A 26,286-nucleotide genomic window follows, 5' to 3' on the forward strand; every position below is an offset into this window, starting at 1 on the left:
GGGGAATCACTGTGTCTTCATTTCCATCCAGTGTGAGGTCTAATTCCCGTGCTCCATCAGTGGGATGACTGTCAGAAAAGCACTTGAGAATTTGCCCCTTTTGTGATTGATTTTTTAAAAATATATTTTTATTGTTAAATAAATGAACAAATGTTAAATAGATAGTGCAACGGAGATGAAGTTTATGAACCCTGGGGTATGGTAGAGTCTCAGGACCTTGTTCAGGAATGAATACTATGTCTTGTGCTGCAACATCTTTTCTGTACCCCTCAGGCCAGTGCTCAAACTTCTGTGAGAACAATGGTGTGTGCCAGCTGACTGCCGCTGGAGCTCGCCTGTGCCGCTGCCCGCCATATTACTATGGTGACCGCTGCCAGCATAACAAGTGTGACCGCTGTCTCAAGGGCAATTGCTCCATCATCCAGCAGACTGGCAACGTCAGCTGCACGTAGGTGCCAAGAGTTGCTTGGGGGTTGGAAGAAGAGGAGGTCTGAGATGGTCCTGAGAGATAGGCATCAAGAGTGCTTTGGGTCCCCTGCCCATAGCGGCATTGGAGAAGCACCACACAGCGCAGCTGGCAGGGGGAACTGGACAGTCACCATGGACACCCAAGTGGCGAGGAACCAGGATAGGGTTTTTGGGGAAACAAGTTGGGCTGCTGTGATGTTGCAGGACACATTTGTGGGGCTTTTATGTGTGCACACAGCTGCCTCGTATCCTTTCCAAGGGGACACCATGGGAGTCCTATCCAAAGTATCCCTGGCTGTTAAGTTGTGGGGGGTCTCCTAGATCAGTTTCTGTGGTTGGTGTGTTAGGGGTTGGAACAGGATCCCACAAGCAGAACATTAAAAGATGGGAGCAGGGGTGCTAAGTTGTGGTACACGCAGAGGCCGTGTTGGAGAGAAGGCCTGTTTCGGGGGGGAGGTTAACGCTCCTACGGCAGGAAGCTGCTGGGGATAGATAGGCTAGAAAGGTTGGACTTGTAACTGGTTGTGATTTACTCTTTGGGCAGTAGCAGAGGGAGGGGGAGGGGGAGTTTCTGCCACGTTGACCGCATCTCCCTTCTACATTGCAGCTGCCCTGATGGCAGGATAGCCCCCAGTTGCTTGACTTGCAACAACTACTGCTACAATGGGGGCACTTGCACCATGAATGCTGAAACTTCGATGCCTGAGTGCCAGTGAGTTTGGAGGGAAAGGGGGGTGAAGGGAAAGGGGGCGCATGCCTGCTTACTTTCAGTGAGACGAGTCTTCACCCAGCTTCCTATCCTCTTCTCTCCTAACTCACAAATTCCAAGCCCACCTCCATACTAAGGCAGGCATGCTCCTAAATAACCTGTTTCCTTGAATTGTGTAGTTTTCCTGCTGCCCATCTCATGTGACCTGCCTGCCATTTCCCCCGTTTTGCCCCATAGGGAAAAGGGCCATAGCTCAATGGTAGCGCATTTGGCTTGCATGTAGAAGGTCCCAGGTTCAGTCCCTGGCATCTCCGGATAGAACTGGGAGAAGCCTCTTTCTGAAGCTCTGGAGAGCCACTACCAATCTCTGTGGACAATACTGAGTTAGATGGACCCAACTCAGCTTCTTGTGTTCCTTCCAAGATGGGCTTTGCATGAGAGATACTCCTGCATGCTGGATTATGGCACAATCTGCACACCCTTCCTGCAGCCCTCTGCTGAAGTAATAGCGGCTTCCCTCTATCTCATGAGTTCCATTCAGCTACTCCAGTGTTCTCCTTAGCATAATCTGCCCCCCTTCTCTTTCTCTCTCTCCCTCTCTCTCTCCTCACACCACTTTTTCAGCATATTCCTTGCCCAAGGAAGTTCTTGCTTGTGTCCATCCCATCCACAAACACCCACATGCCTTTTGCTTTTCAGGTGCACCTTGGAGATGACAGGGGAGCGCTGTGAGAGATCTGCAAGCAACGAGCAGCAGAGCAACCGTATGTAGAGGGGGGTTCAAGGGCAGCCGCTGTAGGGGTTCATGGGGGGCATGTGAGTGTGTCAGGTGGGTGTGGGCTGCAGCTGGAGAGAGTCAGGGAACACCTGTTCATGCAGGGGTGGTGACTTTTCCATACCAGCCAGAGGGACATGGCCCATGGCATTCTGGTCCTTGAGGCAGTTTATTCAAATGGTTATTCCCTTCCTCACACAGGGGAACAATCCACTCGGAGGCTCCCCCACATGTCTTGTTTAAATGAATAGGAAGCACTGAGCATAAGAGGAGCCCTGCTAGATTCAGCAAGACACAAGCACAGCTCATGCTCCCTGCAACTCTGCCTCTTAGGCTGGAGGCAACATGGAGACACCTTGACTAGAAACCATTGATAGACTTGCTCTCTGTGAAAGGAAGCACATGGTTATGTTCTCGTTCAGCTCTGTTTGTGCAGAAGAAACATCTCAGTGGATTGTGTCCTGTGGGTCAGCTCTGTCTCCCTGCCACTCTGCTGCCCTCAGTGGCACATGAAATCTGCCTCCTGGCATGTCCCCCTTGTGAGAAATGCGCCCATTTATTAAATTATTTGCAGGCCCGGGGGGGGGGGGCTTTTTAGGTCCAGATTCCACAAACGTTTGTGAGTGTCCATTGTCAAGGCGAAAAATACTTGGCCTACATGTAAACATCCCAGAAATGCTGCAGGATAGAAAACTTTTTTACTTAAAAAAAATTCATGGATAGGCTTACATTCTATCAGTTTATCAAGTGAAATGTCTTCACAAAGACAGAGGGAGGTCTTTGGTGTATTTCCCAGCTAGAGGTGTGTCGGTGTAGAGTTTTCCAGATTGCACCTTTTTCTCTTCCCTGTACAGTACTAGGGAATGCTTCCCATTCACCTGCACCGAAAACCGTCTCTGTTCATTATACTTATACCTTAACCTTTCCTCCAAAGAGTTCAGGGTGGCAGACGTGGGGTTTTCTCATCCCAGCCCCATTTTATCCTCACAAGCTCCCCTGTGAGGTAGCTTAGGCTGGGAGATGGTATTAACCGGTCAGAGGTAAACTGAGTGGAGATTTGAACTTGGGTCTGTCCCGTGCTAGCCTGATAAGCTAATCGATGCACCACACTGGTCCTCATTTGAACCTAGAGGGAAATGAGATGCCTTTGCTTCTTGGATATTTGAGTACAACTGTATCTATCTTGCCCAGAAATGGAAATATATATGCAGACATAAGGGACAGGCTGTGCATATTTAGTGTTGATGAGATCTTTGCTCTGTCTTGGGGTGTGGGCTAGTCAGTGACCAGTGTTTCCCCACCTCCTGTAGGAACCGTGTCCATCATCATCCCAATCCTCCTCCTGCTGCTGGTGATATTGGTGGCAGGAGCTGTGGTCTGGTACAAGAAACGGATTAAAGGGTAAGCAAAGCACTCAGAAATGGTGACTGTGGGTGGTGTTTGAGTGTGTTGCATATCTACTGCCGTGGGGATGGGGGAGCTTTAGGTTCTGTGTTGCATATTAAACTAAGTCAGACTTCCTCTTGCACAAACACAAAACCTCCTCTTGGGCCCCCACATCCCATGATGTAACCATCCATGAACAGGGAATGAATCTTGATTGTGTCCGTGCTTCAACCTGCTGCAATTCTGCTTCTCATTGCTGAGGCCACATTCGTTTTGGTCATTTGTACATCTGCCTCATGTCATGGTAGAGTTTCTGGGTTCTCTGTGGGAGATGTGTATGGATGAAGCTGCCCTGCCTGCTGCCTTCTTGGATCATTTTTGAACTCTCATGGTTCCCAGGAACATACTAAGGGGTCACACCCATAAAGAGGGGAAACACATTTTCAGCTCAGCATACAGATCATCAGGTCTGCTGCAGTTCAATAGAAACACATGGTGGGTTACTCAAAAGTTTGGGCTAGTAGAGGCAGACCAGCTCTGTCCATGGACAGTGGCCATGATGGCCAAGATGGAAGTAAACAAGAGACCAATTTGCACCTGTTTTCAGCATAGACTCTGCCGGTGAACTGCATGCTAAATCTAGTTCCGTTCAATCAGGGATGGATGCAGAATGCTGCTCATCAGCCTCCCATTCCAATCCCTTCATACCTTGGTACTTTATCCTGAGTCAGACCATTGGCCCATGAAAGCAAGTACTCGCTACTTGGATTGACAGTGACTCTCCCATTACTCACACATATGACAGTTGATGTCATAATCCTTTCTACTGAGGGCAGGGCTACACCATTACAAAGGAAGCCTGGGGTTCCATCGTGCTCTGATTTCACTGTAACCTAAAGTGGGGTAGGGAAGGGTGCTGAACTTCCCTCTGCTGCCAGTTATGTCCTGCGGATGCACTCACTTTTTAAATATACTTGTGTGTTTTTTCTGGAGGGGTGTATTTGCATACAGTAATCAGTAGATGCAGAAGACATTAAGCACCCCACCCTCCTGCCAATGATTCCTTGCAAGTGCCCCCCCCCATTAGCATTTGTACAACCTTGGCATTTGCTGAGACCAGTGCCCTGAATGTCTAGTCACTGCTGCTCCTCCCCACTTGAACAGCATGATAAGCCCACCTTGACCTCCACTTCATCCTTGTTCTTCCTCATCCCCAGGGCCAAAGGCTTCCAACACCAGCGCATGACCAACGGTGCCATGAACGTGGAGATCGGCAACCCCACCTATAAGATGTACGAAGGGGACCCCGACGCAGATGATGTGGGGGAGCTGCTAGATGCTGACTTCGCCCTGGACCCCGACAAGGTTTGGAAGCGGGAGCAGGGAGACAGGCTAACATGCAAAGGCTGTTTGAGGTTGCTTTGGAGAAAGGACTCCAAAGTCCTCTGGAGGTGGAGAAGGGAAAAGGAGTGAACAAAAGCGCCTGGCAGGGGCTGGAAGGCAAACGTGGCAGGGTGCACAGAGGGAATAACAGAATGAAAAAAGTAGAGCCCAAGATAAGTCCAGCTTAGAATCAGAGGATCCTGGGGACCCTTTGCTTTGAGGGTGCTGAGCCTTTTTGAGGCCAGGGCCCCAAGTAGACACATCCTTCACAAACCCCAGGGAAGTTGTTTTTAATCCTAGCGTGTATCTGGTTCTGTCCCCACAATTTGGGCAGCCAGCAACAGGCTTGCAAGTCTTGCAAAATTATAAATAGCTAATGTTTGTCTGATTCCACAAAAGCAAACAATAAACACTGCTCTCAGAAGATGCTTCGATTTGAGGTGGTATCACCTCTGCATGTGTTTTCTTCGCAATTCAAATGTGGTGCTTCTACAAGGCCAAGTAACTGATGAAACTCTTTGGCACTAAAGACCAGTGCCTGGTGGAAAGCTTCATGGTTAAGAGATCACAAGCGCACCCAGGGAGTTGCGTGTTCACCTTCCCTCTCTGGAGCAAATTCCTTCCTCCTTGCCCTTCTTGGCCTTAACTAAGGATAGGTTGAAGTACTAGTTGAGGCATCCAGACTTAGTTTTAGGGGGTGGGGCAAAAATGCCCCCTGAAGATTGTATTCGTCTTTGCCAGGGGGTGGGCAAATTTTAAGAATGTTCAGGGGTGGTGGTCTTACCTTTAAGTATGAAGAAACCAAGGACCTTTTTAAGCATCACCAGCATCTTTTACCAAAAAGAAAGCACCTTGCCATCACTTGGTGCAGCGACTTAGTTACTCTGCTTTGCTCCTTGGACAGAATGCCCCTAGGAGTAACGTTTTGCCCCCTTCAGACTGGTAGTTTTTTGGGAAGTTGTATTCGCCAATATGTCATGGGTGCAATAATAGTGCATTAGTGGTGGGTTTGTATTAAACCATCCACATTCTAGGCTCATAGTTAACAAAGTCTGAAAGAAAGACTCACCACCTTCTCTCAACACATGGCTGCTGAAATGTGCTGTTTGCTGTTGCCACACCTTGGTGCGAAACTATGGAATGGTGATCCCAGAGGAGAGCGGGGGGACGGGGGGAGGTATAGGAAAAGGGACTGGGGGAAATCTCCTGAGAAGCCACCTCTGCCCTCTTCCCCAGAAGTCTCTCACACTCTCTCTTTTCCTCCTTTTCCTCCAGCCCACAAACTTCACAAACCCAGTGTATGCCACACTCTACATGGGAGCCCACAACAGCCGCAACTCACTAGCCAGCACAGATGAAAAGCGGGAGCTGCTGTCCAGAGGCGCAGATGATGATCTTGGCAACCCCTTGGCATAGGGCCTGGGGGAATGGGCCACCAGCCCAGACAGAGGCCAGACGGAAAGAGACAAGATGGCTTGGGGAGGGTGGGGGGTGGGGAGCAAGAGATACTGTATAAATGTACAAATGAAGGATTATTACTTTTATATGTGAGCAGTATTATTACCTGTATATTCCCTTTCATCTACCAGCCGCTGAATCTCTGTCACTGGACTTTGGGATGGACGGAGTTAAAGCAACATTGGGAGGTGGTCGAGAAACCAAGAAGACCCTCATTTGGGTTGAAGGGCTCTATGGTCTTACCTGGCTGCAGCCTTTTTCTTCACCGCACAAACCAACTCACCTTTGCTTCCTTGTGCAGGTGGCTTGAGGTTGCCAGCCTTTCAGAAACTTATATAAATGTTACACCTTTCTTGGGGTGCCATTGATGAGCAAAACTGCTAGGAAGAAGGCAATTGAAGGAGTGTCAGGAAAATAAGGGGTTGGCAGATTTTGGGGGGTGAGGGAGAATTCTTCTTCCCTCTTTTCCCCAGAAAAACTTACTGATTTGATAGAATGTGGACCACAGCGATAATACCAGTCTGACAATACCTTAATGCACACTTTGTTATACTAAAGGTACCCTTGCTGTGAACACCAGTGGTTCTTAAATTTTAATGCATTGGGTGTGTGGTTTTGGCTTTGTTTAGACTGGAAAAGGGAATCCTCTCATTCATTTCAAATTTTGCATTGGGTGAAATCCAACAGTGCTCTTTGGATGCTTGAAGCCCCTGTAGAAACTTCACCAATCTTACTTCAAGTTCTGCAGAAATTCTAGGAAAGAGTCAGTGAATAATAATGCATTTAAAGTGGCAAACTTTTCAATAGTGTGTGCAAACCTGGTGGTGCACCTTCTCCGTTTGCCACTGTGCATTCAGTAGTTGTAACAAAGTGCCAAAGGAGCTAAATTCTTAATTTGGCATTTGTCACACTGCTTTTAAAAAGGCCTGCAATGTTTCCAGCATGATCTCATGGACCATCTAAAGGTTCATCTGTGGGCTACAGTTTAAGAACCACTGGTGTAGATGCCACATCCATCAACCGCAGCCACCTTTCCCCAGCAACCTTCAGAAATCCCACCAATAACAGCCTTTTCTGTTACTGCACCCAGCTAACTCCTTAACTCGCCCCCACCATAAATTTCTAATCTACTTATAATCCACCAAACCCTCCCCCACTCCCTGCCCCTTCACACTAATCATATTTCTGATAGCATTTTATTTCCTGGAATCATTTTTATTCCGTATTATTTTGCCTATATTCCACTTTATTTTAGCATCTGTGCCTGAGACTAATCAAGAGTTCAGAGCAGTCTCTCCTGCCCCCTTTCCTGTCCCCCCACCCCTCCCTCCATTGCTGCAACGTCTGCCATCCTGTTCTGGAAAGAGGTTCGACATGGTTTCAACTTTGGTTTCTCTCCAACATGCTTTTTTTAAAAGATGAAAACAGATCAAAAAAACAAATAAATAAGATGAACTAGCTTTTATATTAGAAATTACACGCATGTGGGGGGAGGGAAGGAGGTCTCCTCAGCCTTTTTTGTGGGAGGGGGGAGCCAAATGTTTTAATAATTTTTGCCGGATTACTTTACAACTAAAAAAAACAAAAAAACAAAAAAAACAAAAAACCCAGATATTGTTATAAATAAAATTTAAAAAAACTTAACTGTGTTTTTGTTTTGTTTTTTGGCCATTGCTTCTTTACTTTGGGTTAAGATTTTTTCCTAGCGAAGCTGTGCACTACAAATGAGCAACACTGTGATGTTCAAGCTAAACCAAACTGTGTGCTTCCAGTGTAGGAAGAGACTTTTTAAACTTTGTGTTTGTAAATTGGGCTTTGGCTCAGAGCTCTTTACAGATATAACTACCTCTGTCTGCTTGCAGGCTTTCATTTCTGCCTTTCTTGATAGCAGGCAGGCTGTGGGCTAGGCAGACAGATTGGCCTGAGCAATGCTGAGGATGCTGTGAACCCTCTGGATCAGAGCTTTCCAGACTTTTCAAGTTGGTGACATGCTTTTTAGCCATGCATCATTTTGCAACACAGTATTTCAGTTTTACTAGCAAACCAGAGGTTAAACTAAACCCTTTCCAGCCTTGGAAGCAGCGTGGGGAACATTCGCACGAGACACCTACACATCAGTGTGTCGCGACACACAGTTTGGAAAGCTCTGCCCTAGATGTTGATGCACTCCCAACTCCCTGTCAGCCACAGCTAGCACGGCCCTGTGCTTCTTAAACCTTTCCTGTGGGCCAAACTTTCAGGATTAAATTTGCTCACACCACACCTATTTTTTATTGATAAGAAATACATTGGCAGGGTTCCCATATATTGAAGAGCAAAAAAGAGGACACATTTGCCAACTTCTACTTTTAACTACGGATCAGACTTTTAACCCGACATATGGCATCCCTCGTATGTGTCTGTATTTGTGTGTATCTATGCAATCTATGCACTCATATGGATGCGGGTGGCGCTGTGGGTTAAACCACAGAGCTTAGGACTTGACGATCAGAAGGTTGGCGGTTCGACTCCCCGTGACGGGGTGAGCTCCCGTTGCTCGGTCCCAGCTCCTGCCAGCCTAGCAGTTCAAAAGCACGTCAAAGTGCAAGTAGATAAATAGGTACCGCTCTGGCGGGAAGGTAAACATCATTTCTGTGTGCTGCTCTGGTTCACCAGAAGCGGCTTAGTCATGCTGGCCACATGACCCAGAAGCTGTACGCCGGCTCCCTCGGCCAATAAAGCGAGATGAGCGCCGCAACCCCAGAGTCGGCCACAACTGGACCTAATGGTCAGGGGTCCCTTTACCTATTCACTCATATAAGGGGGGAGGGGTGTGTGGGTGTAGAATAATAGAATGGGAGGATAGGTGAAGATTAAAAGGAAAGGGGGGGATTAAACGATTGAATGAGTGTAAAATGTGCAAGAGTAGGAGTAGGAGTAAAGATCTGGAGGTAAAAGTCAGAGTTCAAGACAGAGAATCAAGTTATAAATGGGAGGTTAAGTTACAAAATGAAAATGTAAATACCCCCCCCCTTTCTTTGGAGTTAAAAATGCAAAATCAAAATGGAGGTTCAAATTAAGGTTTGAAGGAATAAACCAAAAATTGAAAGTTAAAAGGTTAAAATTTTTGGAGGTAAGAATTTAATCAGCTGGTGTGAGGCTCCTCCTGGTATACTCAGCTGAGAATTAACACAGCTCTCTCCCTTCTCCTCAAATTGGCAAGGTGGGTGGGAAAGTGCCCCCACATCGCCTGCCTCACTGCCTCGCCGCATGGTCCCCCAAGGGCTCTCACGTTCCTCCTCAGCAGGTCTGTCCCAGGATCGGACCTCTTCTGAGCAGTGCGCCTCCACGTGGCCTCCTCCGCCCTTCCGATCCCTCTCAGCCTCTTCTCTGCAAAGGCGGCAGTAGCAGCAGCTCAGTACAAGGGAGAGGCTCTCATGCTGCCCGCTCCGCCACACCATTCCTCTGGGCCTCCAGGTTTCATTGGGCTGCCAGTTGGGTCGGTGTCCGTTCTGGGGCAAGAGGTACCCAGGGAGACGCATTTCTCTGCAACCTCTCTGGTTCCCTTGCTCCCATTGGGCTCTACTCTGCCAACAGCAGCAGCTGCAGCAGCAGCAGCGACAGCAATGGCATTGGTGGCACAAAGACTAGCCAGATGCTCCTGCTAGCAGCTCGCTGAGCCCATGTCAGTCGCCATCTTGCGTTGCCAGAAGTCCAGATGCAATTAATTTTCATCCAACAGTGTCAGCCCACTTGCAGATTTGTCTTCTGCTCATGGAATGGGACTTTCCTCTTATCTAAGCTTCAGGCCCCCCAAATCCACCGTCGTACCAAACAAAAAAGACCCACGCTTTCGGCCAAATTTTAAAAATCCGCCTGGACAGTAATTTTAAGCCTGAAAAAGCGGATATGTCCTGGATAAAAAGGGACATATGGCAACCTTATACATTAGAAAACCCTATACATTGGAAAACAAAGAGAAACAACTAGCAGTGCTTGATATATAACTTAGAACACAACTACTTTATAATATGGGGTGACCTATTTAATAGCTCCGTTTGTAGTGAAGCAGTGTTACAAGAACCTGGATGGAACATGCATTGCCTAGGCATGTCAATATGAAGATTGACACAAGCATTCCACAAACATCGGGATCCTTGATCAGTCAACCTTTGGAACTTCCACAAAGCTTCAAACCTCAACAGCAGCTCTTGTAAGGGCAACTGTCTCCATTTTAGCATCAAATGCCAGAAGGAGGCAGATTTCATGGATGTATTTGGGTGCCTCTTCCTGCTACTCCAGATGGCTTCCTAATCCAAACATTGTGTCTGCCCATTTCCAACACTCTGGAAATGGCAAGAAAATAAGCAGCCACGCGAGCTTTTCTTTATTATTTGTTTGGTACATTTACATCCCACTTTTCATCCAAGGAGCTCAAGGTGGAGTACGTGGTTCTCCTCATTTTATCCCCACAGCAACCCTGTGATGTAGGTTAGACTGAGACACAGTCACTGGCTCTAGGTCACCCAGTGGACTTCATGGCTGAGTGGGGCTAGAGCTCCCGGCTCCCAGGTCTTAGTCCAGCATTCTAACCACTCTTCCTTCGGTTCTGTATGCAACCTACCTTCACCTGCTGTAAGATGAAATCAGTTTTGCAGCAGCTGATAGAGAAGAAAAGGGGACTTGTGGGAGAATGATGTAGGGAAAAGGATGGTTAGCTTGCCAACTGCAGCTAGTCTGGACCATACTATGGAGGTGGGGATGGTTCCCTTCTAAGCTCCTGCTTTTGTAGTGTGCGTGTGTTTCTTGTGATGGATTTTGCCATGACAATTGGGGCTTCAGGTTGCTCGAGCACTTTCCATTTATACAGCTGGGCACCTAAATTAATACTTTTAATATGCTGCATTCTCCAGATGCTTTTTTAAAAAAAACATTGGGAGGATTTGGACCTCCACCCTTCTGATCCCTGTTAGCACTAAGTCCTATTGAACCTGACCAAAACGGTTTTGATACTATAAACAATGTTCTGGACACCATAACATTCCCAAGGCTGAAACCTAGCATGATTATGCTTAGATGTTCCCAGGTATTAGATTACTCCAGTCCAAGAGAGTTTCCCTTTTTTCATATTTGTCTGAGCTTTGGAAGGCATCAGCAAAGGTTTGAAATTTCCATATTGGCCACAAGGTGGCAGCAACAGCTTCAGATATGAGGTCCTGCTGATGCCAAAGCTGGAGAAAGCCATCGCCAGTGGCTCAATAGCCATCATATTGAGAAAACGGGCTTGCACACAGTCCTGTGCTGCACTGCATGCACACATCCTTCAGTATGATGCAATTTTCTCACACTGCATCACAAAACCTTCCAAACACTATAACACATGCACATCTGATACACAAAACAGCTTTGAACAAACCCATTTAAACTGGATTTGCATCACTCCAGTTTCCCATTTTGAAGTTGTGGTGTCTAAGATAAAGGGTGTTCAAAGGCACTCAGATAATGAAAGGGCCTTCTGAATGATGGCTACCCTTTACAATAAAAGACTCTTATTTAACCACTAAATAACCACAGCCTGCTTCCAGTCATGTGGCACTGACAGTACATCCCAGTTAGAAAATATGGCTTCCAGGCCAGAAGCTTAAGCCCCAGCAAGCAGGACCAGCTCTGGAACCGAGTGAGGTGGGTCATTTGCAAGGGTCCCTAGTCTGGCCTGGCCCACTGCCCATTCTTTGCATGGAAAGGAGTTCACAGGTAGGGTCAGAATTCTGAAGCCTGATTTATATATGCAGGAGAATAAATCTCCCTGCTTGTGGAAATCTGGTATGATAGGAGAAAGGACAGGGAAATAATCTTTCTCCTGGGCTAATTTAGTGGTGAGCTGCACCACTGGCAGCTACAGGTGGGAGATGCCTGGGGGGAATGTAACTCCCCACTACCAGCCTGGCAGGTAGTTACATTCCCTCCAGGCATCTCCCACCTGTAGCTGCCAGTGGTGCAGCTCACTGCCATCTCAATATTCCACAATGTAGACATAGAGTGGTATTCAGCTAAGTTTTACTCAGAGGGGACCTGCTGAAATATATTGGCCTGATGTATCCTTGCCCATCCATTTCCAAGGGTCTGCTCTGAGTGCCCCAGGTCTGCTTTCACGCCCTGTTTTTTCCAGCCTAAGTGGGCCTACTAGAGGTGCTTTCAATTAGAGTCCAATCTCCCTTTTTAGGAACTATTCTGCATCACAGTCACATGGTACACAAATCTGTCCCCATTGTTTTCTTCCATCTTCTCACAATTGCCATCATGTACCCAGCGTGTTGTACACATCTACAGACGCACAATTTTTGTACATTCATCATGCACTCCAAGCCATGGTGCTCCAAGGCTTAGAACATATGTTTAATGCTTTGCTACATATTTTCTGGGCTTAAAAAACAACACCACCTCCCAACAAATAGAATACTCCTTATTCTTCCTCTTTAAGCACCCAGGGCAGATTTCAGGAGACATCTTCCTTTCAGTTTGGGCCTAGAGAATGCCTTGAACCCACACAATAATCTCACCTCCTACTGTGTCCTGAAACTAGGTTTTCCTCTGGCAGTTTTTCTTTTTAAACAGCTCTAGGAAATATGGCATTAAAGGTAAGTAAGTAGTCAATCAGAGCCACTGAAGACCAGCCAGGTGGCAGGTCTATAGAAAAGATTTGCAAACGAATGTGTTAACAGTGGTGGCTTTATGTATTCATTCCCAATATGTAATAGGATCATTAAACAAAACTGAAGGGGAAATGTCCAACGTGGAGACCTTTACATGTCAAAAATTATTACTTGGAATAGGTGTCAGGTCTGAATCATACAGCTATCAGCCAAAAGGAAAAAATAATCATTCAAGAACTCTGAGCCAAATGTGTGAAGCGTCTCCACAGAAAAGCATTGTGTTTGCCGTAGTATATGACTACACAAAAGCTCCTTCTGTGGTGTTTGATCTATAATGGATGTTTCACTCATGCAAGTCATTGCTGGATGCTGCAGTCACCAAGAGATAAACATGGATGTGTGAATTCACTACCTGTTAACCAAGCAGGCCCCTCCTTTTTTATAATTCCCTCCCAATATAGGAGTTTTGTTTGCTTGCTTGCTTTTAGTTCATTGCCCAAAAACCTGGGAACATTGGGTTTGAGGCCAGAGCAAGAAGGGACCGAGGGAGCAACCCTGATGGGTCAGACCTGAGTGGAAGGAACAGCAGGGACCTAGTAGTAGCTGAGCTGTCTTGAATAAGGCAGGAACAGGAACCAAAGGTCTGCCAGCATCACAATTCTGTGCATATCTGCTCGGAAGCAAGTCCCTGGTGGATCTTAATCTGAGGTAAAGATAAAGGTACCCCTGACAGTTAGGTCCAGTCGCAGACGACTCTGGGGTTGTGCACTCATCTCACTCTATAGGCCAAGGGAGCCGGCGTTTGTCCGCAGACAGCTTCCAGGTCATGTGGCCAGCATGACTAAGCCGCTTCTGGCGAACCAGAGCAGCGCACAGAAACGCCGTTTACCTTCCCGCTGGAGGTATTTATTTACTTGCACTTTTGTGCTTTTGAACTGCTAGGCTGGCAGGAGCAAGGACCGAGCAACGGGAGCTCACCCCGTTGCGGGGATTCGAACCGCCAACCTTCTGATCAGCAAGTCCTAGGCTCTGTGGTTTAGACCACAGTGCCACCCGCATCCCTAATCTGAGGTAAGTACATGTTATTAGACTGCAGCTTTTGCACAATGTGTAATGTAAATTAAGAATTTTTTTAAAGAAACATTTTTATTGGTTTTTAAACAAATAACCATCTCAAGTTGGACCCAAGGGTCCTCTTCTCTTCCCCTGAGCAATGGTAACCAGGATTTGATTTGAAAAGCAGCATAGTATAACATTAAGTTGAGCATTCCCCTCCCTCCTTTTGTTCTATGTCTATAAAGAGTTTTGTTGCTTATTGTAGATTTTTTTGCATCATGACACAAATGTATTGAGTTTGATTTGCCATCTCTTTAGCTGAGGAGAAAGGATGGGAATAGGCAAAACTTGAAAAAACTTTAAAAACTTAGGTAACACTGACATTTTGATCACAGCTATTTGCCCAAGCCGGCTAAGTCTGAGATGTCTCCATTTCCTAAGTTCTTGTTGAAGGCCTTTATACAGCCCTCTGTGGTTTCTGCGTCCCAGATGTTGTGTGTCTGCAGGGGATTAATACCTAGTAGATAAATCCTCCATGTGCTGTGGCAAATGGAGAGTTAACTAGTAGCCAGTCTCTTGTAGTGTTGTCTAAACTGATAGGAAGGAGCATGGATTTAGAATAGTTGATTTGCAATCCTGCTACCCTGTGATACATTTCTAACTGTTGCTTAAGTGGCTTGAGGGCTGTTATGGGGTTTTGCAAAAGTAAGAGCATGTCATCTGCAATCATATTCGTTTTATGTATCTCATCCAGCATGGCAACCCCCTCTATAGAAGTGTCTTTGTGTAGCTGGATGGCTAGTAGCTCTGTGACCAGTGCAAACAACAATGGCAACAGAGAGCAATCAATAGTTATTGACTGACATGGGTGTGAGAGGAATCCTTGCTGATAACTCCCAAGAGGAATCAAGCAATGGTGGCCTCTGAGGATTAAATAAATTAAAAGTCTACTAAAATTATCACACTTCTCCCACATTTATTGTTTAAATGTGCACACAGAGCGGGAGACTGGAGGCAGGAAGATGTGCTGTGTCTCCCCACCCCACGACCATGCCCCCAAACACCTTCATGACCTGGCACAACCTCTTGCATACCTTCCAACATTTCTCCGATTAAGATAGGGACGTCCAATTCCATAATGATAATTCTACTATTTATACCCCACACATCTTACTGGGTTGTCCCAGCCACTCGGGACCGCTTCCAACATATATAAAAACATAATAAAACATTAAACATTTTTAAAACTTCCCTATACAGGATTGCCTTCAGATGGCTCAGGGATTGGGTAATTCTATACCCTCCAACACTTCTCCAATGAAAATAGGGACATCCTAAGGAAAAGTGGGACATTCGGGGATCAAATCAGAAACCAGGACGGCTTCTCTAAATCAGGGATGACCCTGGAAAACAGTGACTCTTGGAGGGTCTGCTCTTATGGCTCACTGCAAGGGCCCAAAGGCTACATATCCCCACAAGGAACTTTCCGGCGGCCACATGTCACTGGTGCCTGGGGCATGCAGCAACTGGTGTAACACTTAACTTTTCCAGGGTAGATTATGCTCCAGGCCTCTGCATACACATCTCTCCATCCCCCATCCGAGGAAGCAAGACAAGTCAGCCCAGTCGGAGTTGCAGGACTGAGCTAGTGAGGGGTGTGGCATGGGATGAAACCAACAAGCAAATGAAAAAAAGCTCTTCCTTGCTTCTGTTTTGCAACTTCCTGTCATGAAGTCATCAAGGACAAAGCCAAGGGGAGCTGGGTTCTGTCACGAGGGTGGATGGATGGCTCCCAAAGGCGCAGAGGGGCGTCATCAACTCACAGGTCATTTGTCTCGCCTCCACTAGGCCCAATATGCATCTCGCTCTCACATTCCTCTGCCACTCCTAAGAACAAATTGTTTCTCGGTGTACATTAAAAATCGATACGTGATGGATTGGGCAGTGCCAGGTATTAATATGGAACGGTGCCCTGTCACTCTCCTAAAGGTGACCCCTGACATGGGACCTGCACAGCACCACAAACAGGAAGGTCAAAAATAGCCCTGACATTAGTGGTCTGATTGGGATGCCTGGAAGGGAGAGAGGCGTCCCATGTTAGCAGGAGCGGGCAGTCCACACGAGAAACAACCTGCAGAGATTAGGAATTGCTCTATGTAAAATTTGCAAATGCTGAAGAAAGAGGAGATGGACAGATCTGCAAGACGTCTAGTTGTCAGGGAGAGCCAGGGTCTCTGCTTCACTTGCTGTTGGGTCGGTTTATCGCTAGGCAGACCCTGCAGCATAGTCCAAACTTCCTTTGGCTTTGTTATTCTTTGAAGGTTCAGACCATTGGCTTTGCTGGCTGAGGCTGATGGGAGTTGTAGTTCAGCAACATCTAGAGGGCACCACGATGGCTATCTCTGTGATACTATCATCTACTAAACTATTCAGTAGAATAAAAGCAAGGGTGAGCTTTGGTCTTTCTGTGAGAGGCCAGAATTGCAGCAGGCAGCTTCCTCTCGCCTGTTCTGCGCATGCGCTACTTCGCACTGCCCTAAATCTGCCTCTAAATGAAAGCTTTTGCCACACAGAATCTTTAAGCTACCTTCAACTTCCTTCTTGAGCATGCTTTGAGAAGAAGCATTTCTGGAGAGCATTTCTTCCTCTCCATGCTTCCAGCCACATTTCTTTAACATGGCCCCATTCTGCCCCCACAAGTGTGCCTCTTGCAAAATCCAGCAGCTGAGTTGGTCATTGCCTATTTGCTTTCCCCAACCTGGTACCCTCCAGAAGTTTTGGGCTACAGTTTCCATCAACCCCAGTTGGTATGGCCATATTTAAAACTTTAAAATGGTTTAAATTTCTGCAAGGAACCCTGGGAAATGTTCTCCCTTCCATTCAGAAGCTGGGAGACATGCAGAATTCAACAGGTGCAGCCTTTCCTAGCATGGAGTTGTAGGGATGAGGAACACTACACCCAAATTTCTCTCTGTTGTGCCCTTCTTTTAAGGGGAGAGTAATTTACCTCAGGAATTTTAACTCTAGATGATAAACAAGCTAGGGGAGTTACTAGTAGAGAAAGAGATTGGAGCTATTTGCACCACCAGAAGCACAGTGAAATTTGCCTATTCAGTTCTCCAATGAGTCTGTGATATACTGTTGTCTGCATTATATATAGACTAACCAGTGGACAGGTTGAAGGATCCTGCTGGACACAAGAACTGGACTTCAGGGCTTTCCACCTCTGTGTGCCTATCGCTAACAGAGCAGTCTAAACCTTACAGCACTCTACGTATTTCCTAGACCCACTTTGGGAAAACTATTCCAGTTCGAAAGCCATTTGTATTGTAGTGTAGATGTGACTCAGGCCCTACCACACTTTGCATTTAAAGCAGGGGTCAGCAACCTTTTTCAGCCATGGGCCGGTCCACCGTCCCTCAGACCATGTGGGGGGCCAGACTATATTTGGGGGGGGGATGAATGAATTCCTCTGCCCCACAAATAACCCAGAGATGCATTTTAAATAAAAGGACACATTCTACTGATGTAAAAACACACTGATTCCTGGACCGTCCGCGGGCTGGATTGAGAAGGTGATTGGGCCGCATCCGGCCCCTGGGCCTTAGTTTGCCTACCCCTGATTTAAAGCATTATATTGCCACATTAAGCAATCATGACCTCCCCAAAGAATCCTGAGAACCGTAGTTTGTTAAGGGTGTTGAGAGCTGTTGGGAGACTCCTCTTCCCCTCAGGGAGCTACAGAGTGGTTGAAGAGCCAGTTCCTCCTCCCAGGAAACTGACTGGGTACAGCTTGTGGTGGACTTACTGGAAGGAATTACTTCTTTATATCACTGTTAAAGGCACGCCAGGCTCCCGTCCTTTTTTTTGCTCCGCTCAGGGTTTCCAGTTTTTATTGGCCTCTCTGTGCCTCGAACACTGGCTTGACAGGCAGGAATTTGTCAGGAAAGCAAGAATTAACATCCTCTTATGCCAGCATATCAGGAAGTGGTGGAGCATTCCCTTAGGGGGGCCATGCTGCGCAACCTGCCCAGCCACACAGTGGGGAGCCCAGCCAGCTGACGTCGCCCTGCTTTGAGGGGCGCACTCACAGCACCCTGTGAGCCCAGCGCCGCTTTGTGAGGTGTGGGGCTGGCAGGGCGCAGGCCTGTTGCGTCCTTCTCAAGCCCCCCTCCAGCTGGAGGTCAGGTAAAAAGGACACAACAGGGCAGGGCACAAAATGGTGCTGGGCTCTCAGGGCGCTGTGAGATGTTGTGACCTTCTCATGGTGTCTTCCAGCTAGAGGATGGTGAGAAGGACGCAATAGGGCAGGGTGTCATGAGGAATGCCTCCCCAAAAAACTGCACCCAGAACAATTGCCTCCCCCGGTCCCCTGCTACACCTCGGATATCAGGTGGAGCCACAGCAGCCTTAGGAAATGCTGGCAGCCCTAAGCAAGGCCTGTGATGCCTACTAGAATGGCCAGCTTTGGAATCAGTCTCTGTGCCTGATCCTTTAATTGCAATTTGATCTGCAGCAATTAGGAAGTGATAACCTTTAGTTCCATCCATGCCATATAAAACCTCACTTATTGATTCCTTCAACATTAAACCCTTCTTCAAAGGCACAATAAGAGGCTGGAGCTGAGTGGGGCTTGTTAACAATTCTAGTAGTTGCTGTTCCTTCTTGGTCTTATTGCCATAACTGAGTTTCCAGTATGCCTTTGAAATAAGCAAACTTGATTTCAACTTTTGATGTGCAGCTTCAATGCTGGACCTTTTTATGGTTCATCTTACATTTAAACCAGACTTGGACAGGGCAGCTTCAAATAGAGGACTGTGCAGGAGGACACATGGCCACCCCACAGAGAGACTGGACCTCAAAATCCACCTGTTGGCATGGCTTCATTATGCAGTCTTTGGCAAGACACAACTGCCTACCTGTGGAAGGGACTTCCAATTAAGATTGTAAATCTCTCTCCCAATTAAAACTGTTCTAGAGATATGTGATGATGTCAGTCAGTCACACTTCTCCATCTTTTTAATGAAAGTGCTGTCAAGCTTCTGCCAATGTCAGGTGAACCCAGAAGGATCAAGTACACAGTGTTCACTCTCTTTCACAGTGAAGGTAGATTAAAGGAAAAGAGAAAGGGAAGGGTCAACAATGCCTGGCATGTTGAAGAAATTTGAAAGTGGGCATTTTAAAAAATTATTTCAGATGAAAGCAGGCATATTTCACCAGGGAAGGAGCCCCTTTCTAGCAAATGCCAATTAAGGTGACTGTTGAGGAAATGGATACGTACAAAGCCCTGTGGAACAACATCTGCTCTAGATTATATAACAGGGATGGGTTTTTATGATCTGATTAATGCTACAAAGAATGACAATAGGAGGGGAGGAATGCTTATTTTACATTCTTAGGGGCTTCTGATAACCCTTCCTATGGGTGTGCTAACCAGGCCCTAGACTCTCAGCTGTTCATCCAGTTGTGTAGTGAAGACTATGACCCCAGTACCTCCTTGAGAGCCAGGGATGGATGGACCAAACCAATTATTATTATCCCTCTCCCAACCTGCAACTGTCCTATCCAAAAACTGGGTAATAGGATCCAGTGATCTACTCATAAGACCAACTAATTTCCTTGTGGAATAGTGCTGGCTAGAACCAGACTGAGAACGCTGCTCTCAGACAACGGGCAATTACTCATTGGTAGGCACCTGCTTCGCATGCAGAAGGTCCCATGGTTCCAACCCGGGCATCTCCAGGTAGGGCTGGGAAAGACTTTTGTTGGAAACTCTGCAGTGTGCAGACAATACTGAGCTAGATCAGGGCTGGCAGCAGGTTTCAGTGTGTCTTGAGCAAGGTGCTGTCTGGGCCTCACACCACCGCCCTGTTCCCCTCTCCTCACACCGAAAGTAAGCTTGCCAGGGGGCAGGAGCCACCAGGGGCTCTAGAGCAGTGGCTCTCAACCTTCCTAATGCCGCGACCCTTTAATACAGTTCCTCATGTTGTGTTGACCCACAACCATAAAATTATTTTCGCTACTTCATAACTGTAATTTTGCTACTGTTATGAATTGTAATGTAAATATCTGATATGCAGGATGTATTTTCATTGTTACAAATGGAACATAATTAAAGCATAGTGATTAATTACAAAAACAATATGGCCGGTTCTGTGGATTGGAAAGGGGAATCCGTGGGGTCTTTTTTGCGGCACGGGCGCCGTTTCCCCCCGCTGACATTTCCCCCTATCCCTCACCGTGGCGGAACGTCCCCCTCCTCTCAGTGTAGTAAATCGCCAGCCAATCGCCTGCTAAGGTTTGAGGCCCTGGCCAATGGCTGAGTGACGGCTGCGCGTGGCTGAGAGGAGGAAGGGGGCTGGGCTGAGCTGGATGAGTGCATTTCCAGCAGCCCCTCATTGGAGCAAGCTGTTTGCCACTGCTTGTGCTGCCGCCGCTCTGCTAACCATGGCTCCTGTGCCTGCCCTTGCGAGCGGCAGAGGCTGTCATTGGTGGAGGAGCCCCCCCCCAAAGCTTGCCGACCCCTGGTCTTAGGCGACCCCTGTGAAAGGGTCTTTCAACCCCCAAAGGGGTCGCGACCCACAGGTTGAGAACCGCTGCTCTAGAAGTAAATCAGGTGGTGGTGGCAGCCACCTGCTCCACCACTTCTCTTTTACATTACTGGACTCTAAAACTTGTTTTCAAAAAACAAAACAAGATGTTTGCATCAGCCACAGAGGGTCCTGGCAGTGGCCCATCATGCTAGGTGTTGACACAAAGCCTGAGGCAGGTTGAGAAAGCATTTGACTTGGTCTATCTTAAAAAGTAGAGACATTACCTTGCCACCAAAGGTCCGTATAGTAAAAGCTATGGTTTTCCCAGTAGTGATGTATGGAAGTGAGAGCTGGACCATAAAGAAGGCTGATCGCCGAAGAATTGATGCTTTTGAATTCTGGTGCTGGAGGAGACTCTTGAGAGTCCCATGGACTGCAAGAAGATCAAACCTATCACTTCTGAAGGAAATCAGCCCTGAGTGCTCACTGGAAGGACAGATCCTGAAGCTGAGGCTCCAATACTTTGGCCACCTTGTGAGAAGAGAAGACTCCCTGGAAAAGACCCTGATATTGGGAAAGATGGAGGGCACAGGGAGAAGGGGACGACAGAGGACGAGATGGTTGGACAGTGTTCTTGAAGCTACCAGCATGAGTTTGACCAAACTGCGGGAGGCAGTGGAAGACAGGAGTGCCTGGCGTGCTCTGGTCCAGGGGGTCACGAAGAGTCGGACACGACTAAACGACTAAACAACAACAACAAGGCAGCTTCCTATGTTCCAACTTGGGATGGGCAGATTTGTTAGTGTTTGTTCCCCCTCAATAGTTGTTTTTTAAAAAATGTTTTCACATTTCCATATCACATCAGTTTGTGATTATTTAAAAACAAACCCTTCACAAAAATTCACCAACATTTTAGCACAGATTTCTCATAATAAATGTAAATATGTGTTATAGAATTTATGGCCTCATAATGTATGTGTTTGCCTTGTAATAAATTTACAAGGCAAACACATAGGTAAGCATATAAACCACATGTCTGAAATAGTGCAGGAGAGCAATCCTGAAACCATTTTGACTCTCCCAAATGTTTCTCTGCAAGGAGGAAGGAAATGGGAAAGCCTCTCCATTGTCTTGTGCTCACCTGTCTTTAGGGCATCTTTGTGTATGAATAGGGTGAGCCTGTGACCTGGATTCAGGAACTAAGCATTTAGCATCTCAAAAGGAATGGCCAGGCTGCCCAGGTAAAGCAATCAAGTGACCATTATCAGTATCCTGCCAGACAGGATTTCTGTTGTAGACCACCCCGTGATGTATTTCTGCTGTAGCCCGCCTCCTTCTGCGATGTATGTATGATGTTTGGGGGGGGGGGTCTTGAGCTACAGGGTGGGCAATTTCAAAAGTCTATATAAGGGCTTGCACATCATTGCTCTGGGTTCCTCCTCCCTCTGTGATGTGGTAAATGAGGACCCTGTTGCAACAGTTTTAATAAAGATCAGGCTTACTGGCTGCTTTGCTTCTCAATATTCTCTGGTTGGCCTCTGATATTTTCTCCTACCAATAGGGAACCCACTTAAGGACTCTATACGGGCTCATGGATACCCCATAAGGGAAAAGGAGCAGGTTTTTTCTACATCATATGTATGTATGCAATTCTGCCTAATATGCACATTTTTGCAAGGCAGTTTCCCTAATATAACACATTTTGTGTTGTTGCATGCCATCCCAATCTCCAAGTGGTGCGAGATTCCAGGGGTTCCAGGCACTTGCCCAAGGTTCATGTGTCCTTCGGAATGAGGTATAGAGAAGGTGGTGGTGTCTTTATGATATATGGTTTATCTGGACATATATATACACAACCTGAGCCTATGATGGAGGGGTTCACAGCATTAAAACCCCAAGAGGGTCCTGCTTCTTCCATAGCCCGGCCTTGGATTCCAGCAGAAATCAGGCATGGCTCTGACCTTCTGCCTTCACAGACTGCTGTCTTGCTTCCAGCATCTAGCTCACAGCTCACATACACATACCCAACTCTAGCCTTGGCCTTTTCTAACTAAGTACCAGCAAGCTGAGGGAGGGTTTGCCCACCCATTTGCTGTCTTGCACTGTGTCACCTCCTTTGTTAACAACCCATATTTAGTGGCCCATTGTCAAGAAGCTTGCCTGGATATCCCAACAACTTGAGTTCTTGCTCAGACTTGAACATTTGCTGGATCCAGGAATTAGCAGGGTCTCAGCATATAGCCTATCGTGCCCCCCCCCAACTTATAATGCTATGTTCTTTTTGTTAATACCCAGTATATACATCTTTGGACATATTACTTGGCTAGAGAACTGCATTGCAAAATTCTGAGAAATATGAATTTTGAATGATGGTTGTGTTTCAGTTAATGTATTGTTTTGGAAAGTACAAATTAGGGAGGTTCGCTTTTAAATTAAGATGCCTTGGTGTAAGAAAACTTCCGGTGGCCTTACTCCGCCTTTTTAGTGTAGAAGATTTCATTTCATTTATTTTATTGTTTAGATAATTTATACACTGCTTAGCTTTGGGGGGGAGGGGGCGAGTCTCTAATACAATATAGGAGCTTGCACTGCCATAATTCTGATGGCCCTGGAAAAAGAGAAGAAATGTTTTTGAGGTGAATTCCCCTGAGTTGGATCCTCCAAAGAAAGCAAAACAAGTTTTGATAAGAATAGCAAAATTTTCCACGGTAGGTCTTCAGTTCTCCTTCAGTTGATACAAGTATCACCTATTATGGAGAATCTGAGGTGAATTTGGAGAAAGTTCCTGCCCAGGAGGCACTTCTGAGGAATTTGAGGGAATTTTATACTGCTAATATTTCCCAGGGGGAGGGCATAGATTAGAACATCCCTCTGAACAATAAGGAATTCTTTTCGCATGAGCTGGTCCATTTAGTTTAATACCATCAGACGGCAGTTTCCCCCAAATCTGATGCTACTTTCCAAGACACTTTTAAATGGATGTGGGGTTTTCTGCAGATTTGTTCCAATTCAGCAGTAAACAGCAGTGTCTGACCTGTGACTAGACATCACAGGGCCAATGGAAGGGTGGATGGACCCCTTGTCCAGCCCTGAGGTACAATCTCTATCTGAAATAAATCTCAGGTGCTATTTTCAGGTGAGATTCCATCACATACTTGCAAGTTCAGATTCAGGTAGGTAGCCATGTTGGTCTGACACAGTCAAAATATATATATAGAAAATAAAAATTGCCCAGTAGCACCTTAGAGACCAACTAAGTTTGTTCTTGGTATAAGCTTTCGTGTGTATGCACACTTCTTCAGATAGCAAGTTCAGGTTGCACAATTACAGCCGAGTGGGAGGTCTTGTATAACAAACTGGCTTCTCAAAAAAATAAATAAAAAAAATCAGTTTTTTGTGATAAGGAAAATGACAAGAAAATGCACTGGAAAGTGTGGGACAATACCCACAAACAAATCAGCATGAATGCTCAATAACTAGGTCATCTGGAACATGGGCATAGCCAGGATTTTTGTTAGGAGGGGCAGTTGCAACGTGATTAGTCAGTTAGTGAAGTATTTCTGTTGTTTTACTTGATGGGAGGCAGCTGCCCCTCCCTCCCCCTCCCCCGGCTACGCCCATGTCTGGAAGTGCCTTCAGAGTTCCCAAGGGAGCTCCAAACTTACATTCCTGGGAGTGCAAAGCAAGCGGTTTTGCCATTAGCCACGTTAGTTGCTCAGGGGCCCCACCAAACTTCCATTCCATTACACACTTCATTGCACATTGTGGCCACACAGGATCCTGCTTTCCATGCTGCTTGTGCCTGCAAAAGTTTTGAGACAGTCCCATTGCTTCATGTTCACTCAGCACAGATCCCATAACATCCTCCTGAAGTCCCATAGCTTTTTATGCCACAAATGTCCTGGTTTATTTTTGTCCTGCTTCTGTTGCACTATAGCTCCTCCAAACAGCAATAATGTGGTAGCATTGGAGACCCATCACAGAATAAATCCACCACTATTGCACTATTATTGTGTCAAGAACATGTTGCAGAATACACCCACAATAAAGCACCAGTCTGGAGAAGCCCTAAAAGAGACCCAGAACTGCACAAGAATGAAATGAGATAAAATGCAGCCCTAACTCCATTCTAACACCTTATTTCCAACTCTGACTCCCAACTTCAGGGTGGGAATTAAATTATCCTCTTTGGCATTGTTCTTCCTTGTTACCTAAAATCTTAGAAATATGCAACAAGGCTTAAATATCCTATGTTATTAATGTTCCAAAGCAGCTGAAAACATTGTCAAATGAAAAGGATTTTGAGAAATGCCTGAAGATTTAAAATGGGGGGGGAGGGGGAGAATGAGGTGAGGAAAGGAGAGCGGCCTCTTTCCCCCCTTTTTAATAAACCCTTTAGAAAAGATTTACAGTGCCGATAAGTGAACAAAGAGCTAAGATGAAAATAGATCTGAGACTCGGAGCTGCTATAGATCCGTTTAATATAGGTGTTTGTTACTTTTCAAAGACAACCGGGAAGCTCCAGCAAGGTATTAATGTGGGGCGCCAGTCAACCTGGGAGGCTAAGGTGAGGGGCACTGAAAACTAAACAGGTACCAAGGGGTAGAAGCAAATAGGGTGCCCAAGGGCCAAGGTGCACATATAATTCTTGAATTGGGGAAAACCTAACAAGGAAAAGTGTCGTTGCAATGCACACTACGGCACTTATGCTGACCCCAGTGCTGTGCGACTGGTTTCCTCTTAGTTTGCTGGTTTGTGACGCTGCTGGAAAGGCAGGCAGGAACACAGGATAGGTCAGCCAGCCCCACTCCATCTGCCTGGGCACGTCACACAAACTCCCACCTGCCCTGGCTGTGGCACCTGTGCTGCGGGTTCATTGCCCACATCCTAACACCTGAGAGACCCTACACATTTTACTTTTCTGAAATGCTTCAAGTGTCCCACTGATAAAATGGCTACCCCAAGGGTCTGGTGGGAATGACAGACAGCGGCAGCAAAGTCAGGCCAAGACAGTGTGGGGCCCTTCTGAGTCCCCCCAAACCCCCAGCCAGTGCCCAACTTGGCCAAACTCTGGCACTCAGCTTGCTCCCAGGGACTGTGCTGAATGCAGAATCACCCAACTGTACTAAAAAGGTAAAGGTACCCCTGACCGTTAGGTCCAGTTGTGGATGACTCTCGGGTTGCAGCACTCATCTTGCTTTACTGGCCGAGGGAGCCGGCGTACAGCTTCCGTGTCATGTAGCCAGCATGACTAAGCCGCTTCTGGCGAACCAGAGCAGCGCACAGAAATACCATTTACCTTCCCACTGGAGCAGTACCTATTTATCTACTTGCACTTTGATGTGCTTTCGAACTGCTAGGTTGGCAGGAGCAGGGACCAAACAACGGGAGCTCACCCCGTCGTGGGGATTCAAATCACCGACCTTCTGATCGGCAAGCCCTAGGCTCTGTGGTTTAGACCACAGCGCCACCCGCTACTGGACCTTATTTTTCCTGAAATTATCCTGAGATTCCATATAGGTTTAGAAGTCCCAGGTTTTTTCAACATGGTTGGGAAACACTGCTTGCTTTCTGTAATGTTCACCATCCTGAATGGGGTTGTCTAGGCCAAATTCTTATTGTCATAACTGTTCCTGAGAAATCTGGTACTTGCCTCTCATTGGGACAATGGTGAACTTTCCCTCTTCCTTCTCTTCCCCCACCCACACATTCCATTCTATGCGACAATTTCATGCTGCTAGCTCCTTTCCTATCTGTCACACCCAATTTGGCATTGCTGCTTCGAGGGGAGAGATGTCCGTTATTATTTTTGTCTGAAGCGCCATCAGCGGCTTGTCCCCCAAGCTGAGATTTGTTGTCATCCACCTACAGAAGCTGCAGCTGTCA

General features: G+C 46.7%; 1 protein-coding gene across 5 annotated transcripts in view; it reads left to right on the forward strand.

The window, feature by feature from the left end:
• The window catches only part of LRP1 (LDL receptor related protein 1), a 316,344-nt gene extending 309,791 nt beyond the window's left edge, over positions 1 to 6,553 (forward strand). For all 5 annotated transcript variants that reach the window (XM_053370298.1, XM_053370312.1, XM_053370304.1 and 2 more), the window contains 6 exons: positions 274 to 448; positions 1,076 to 1,180; positions 1,877 to 1,941; positions 3,263 to 3,353; positions 4,556 to 4,703; positions 5,997 to 6,553. In XM_053370298.1, coding sequence (XP_053226273.1) covers positions 274 to 448; positions 1,076 to 1,180; positions 1,877 to 1,941; positions 3,263 to 3,353; positions 4,556 to 4,703; positions 5,997 to 6,137 — 725 coding nt within the window. In that variant the 3' untranslated portion in view covers positions 6,138 to 6,553. The remainder of the gene's footprint in view (positions 1 to 273; positions 449 to 1,075; positions 1,181 to 1,876; positions 1,942 to 3,262; positions 3,354 to 4,555; positions 4,704 to 5,996) is intronic.
• The last annotated feature ends 19,733 nt before the right edge of the window (positions 6,554 to 26,286 follow it).

This window comes from Podarcis raffonei, chromosome 2 (genome assembly GCF_027172205.1).
Source record: "Podarcis raffonei isolate rPodRaf1 chromosome 2, rPodRaf1.pri, whole genome shotgun sequence".
In the NCBI taxonomy this organism is placed as follows: Eukaryota; Metazoa; Chordata; class Lepidosauria; order Squamata; family Lacertidae; genus Podarcis; species Podarcis raffonei.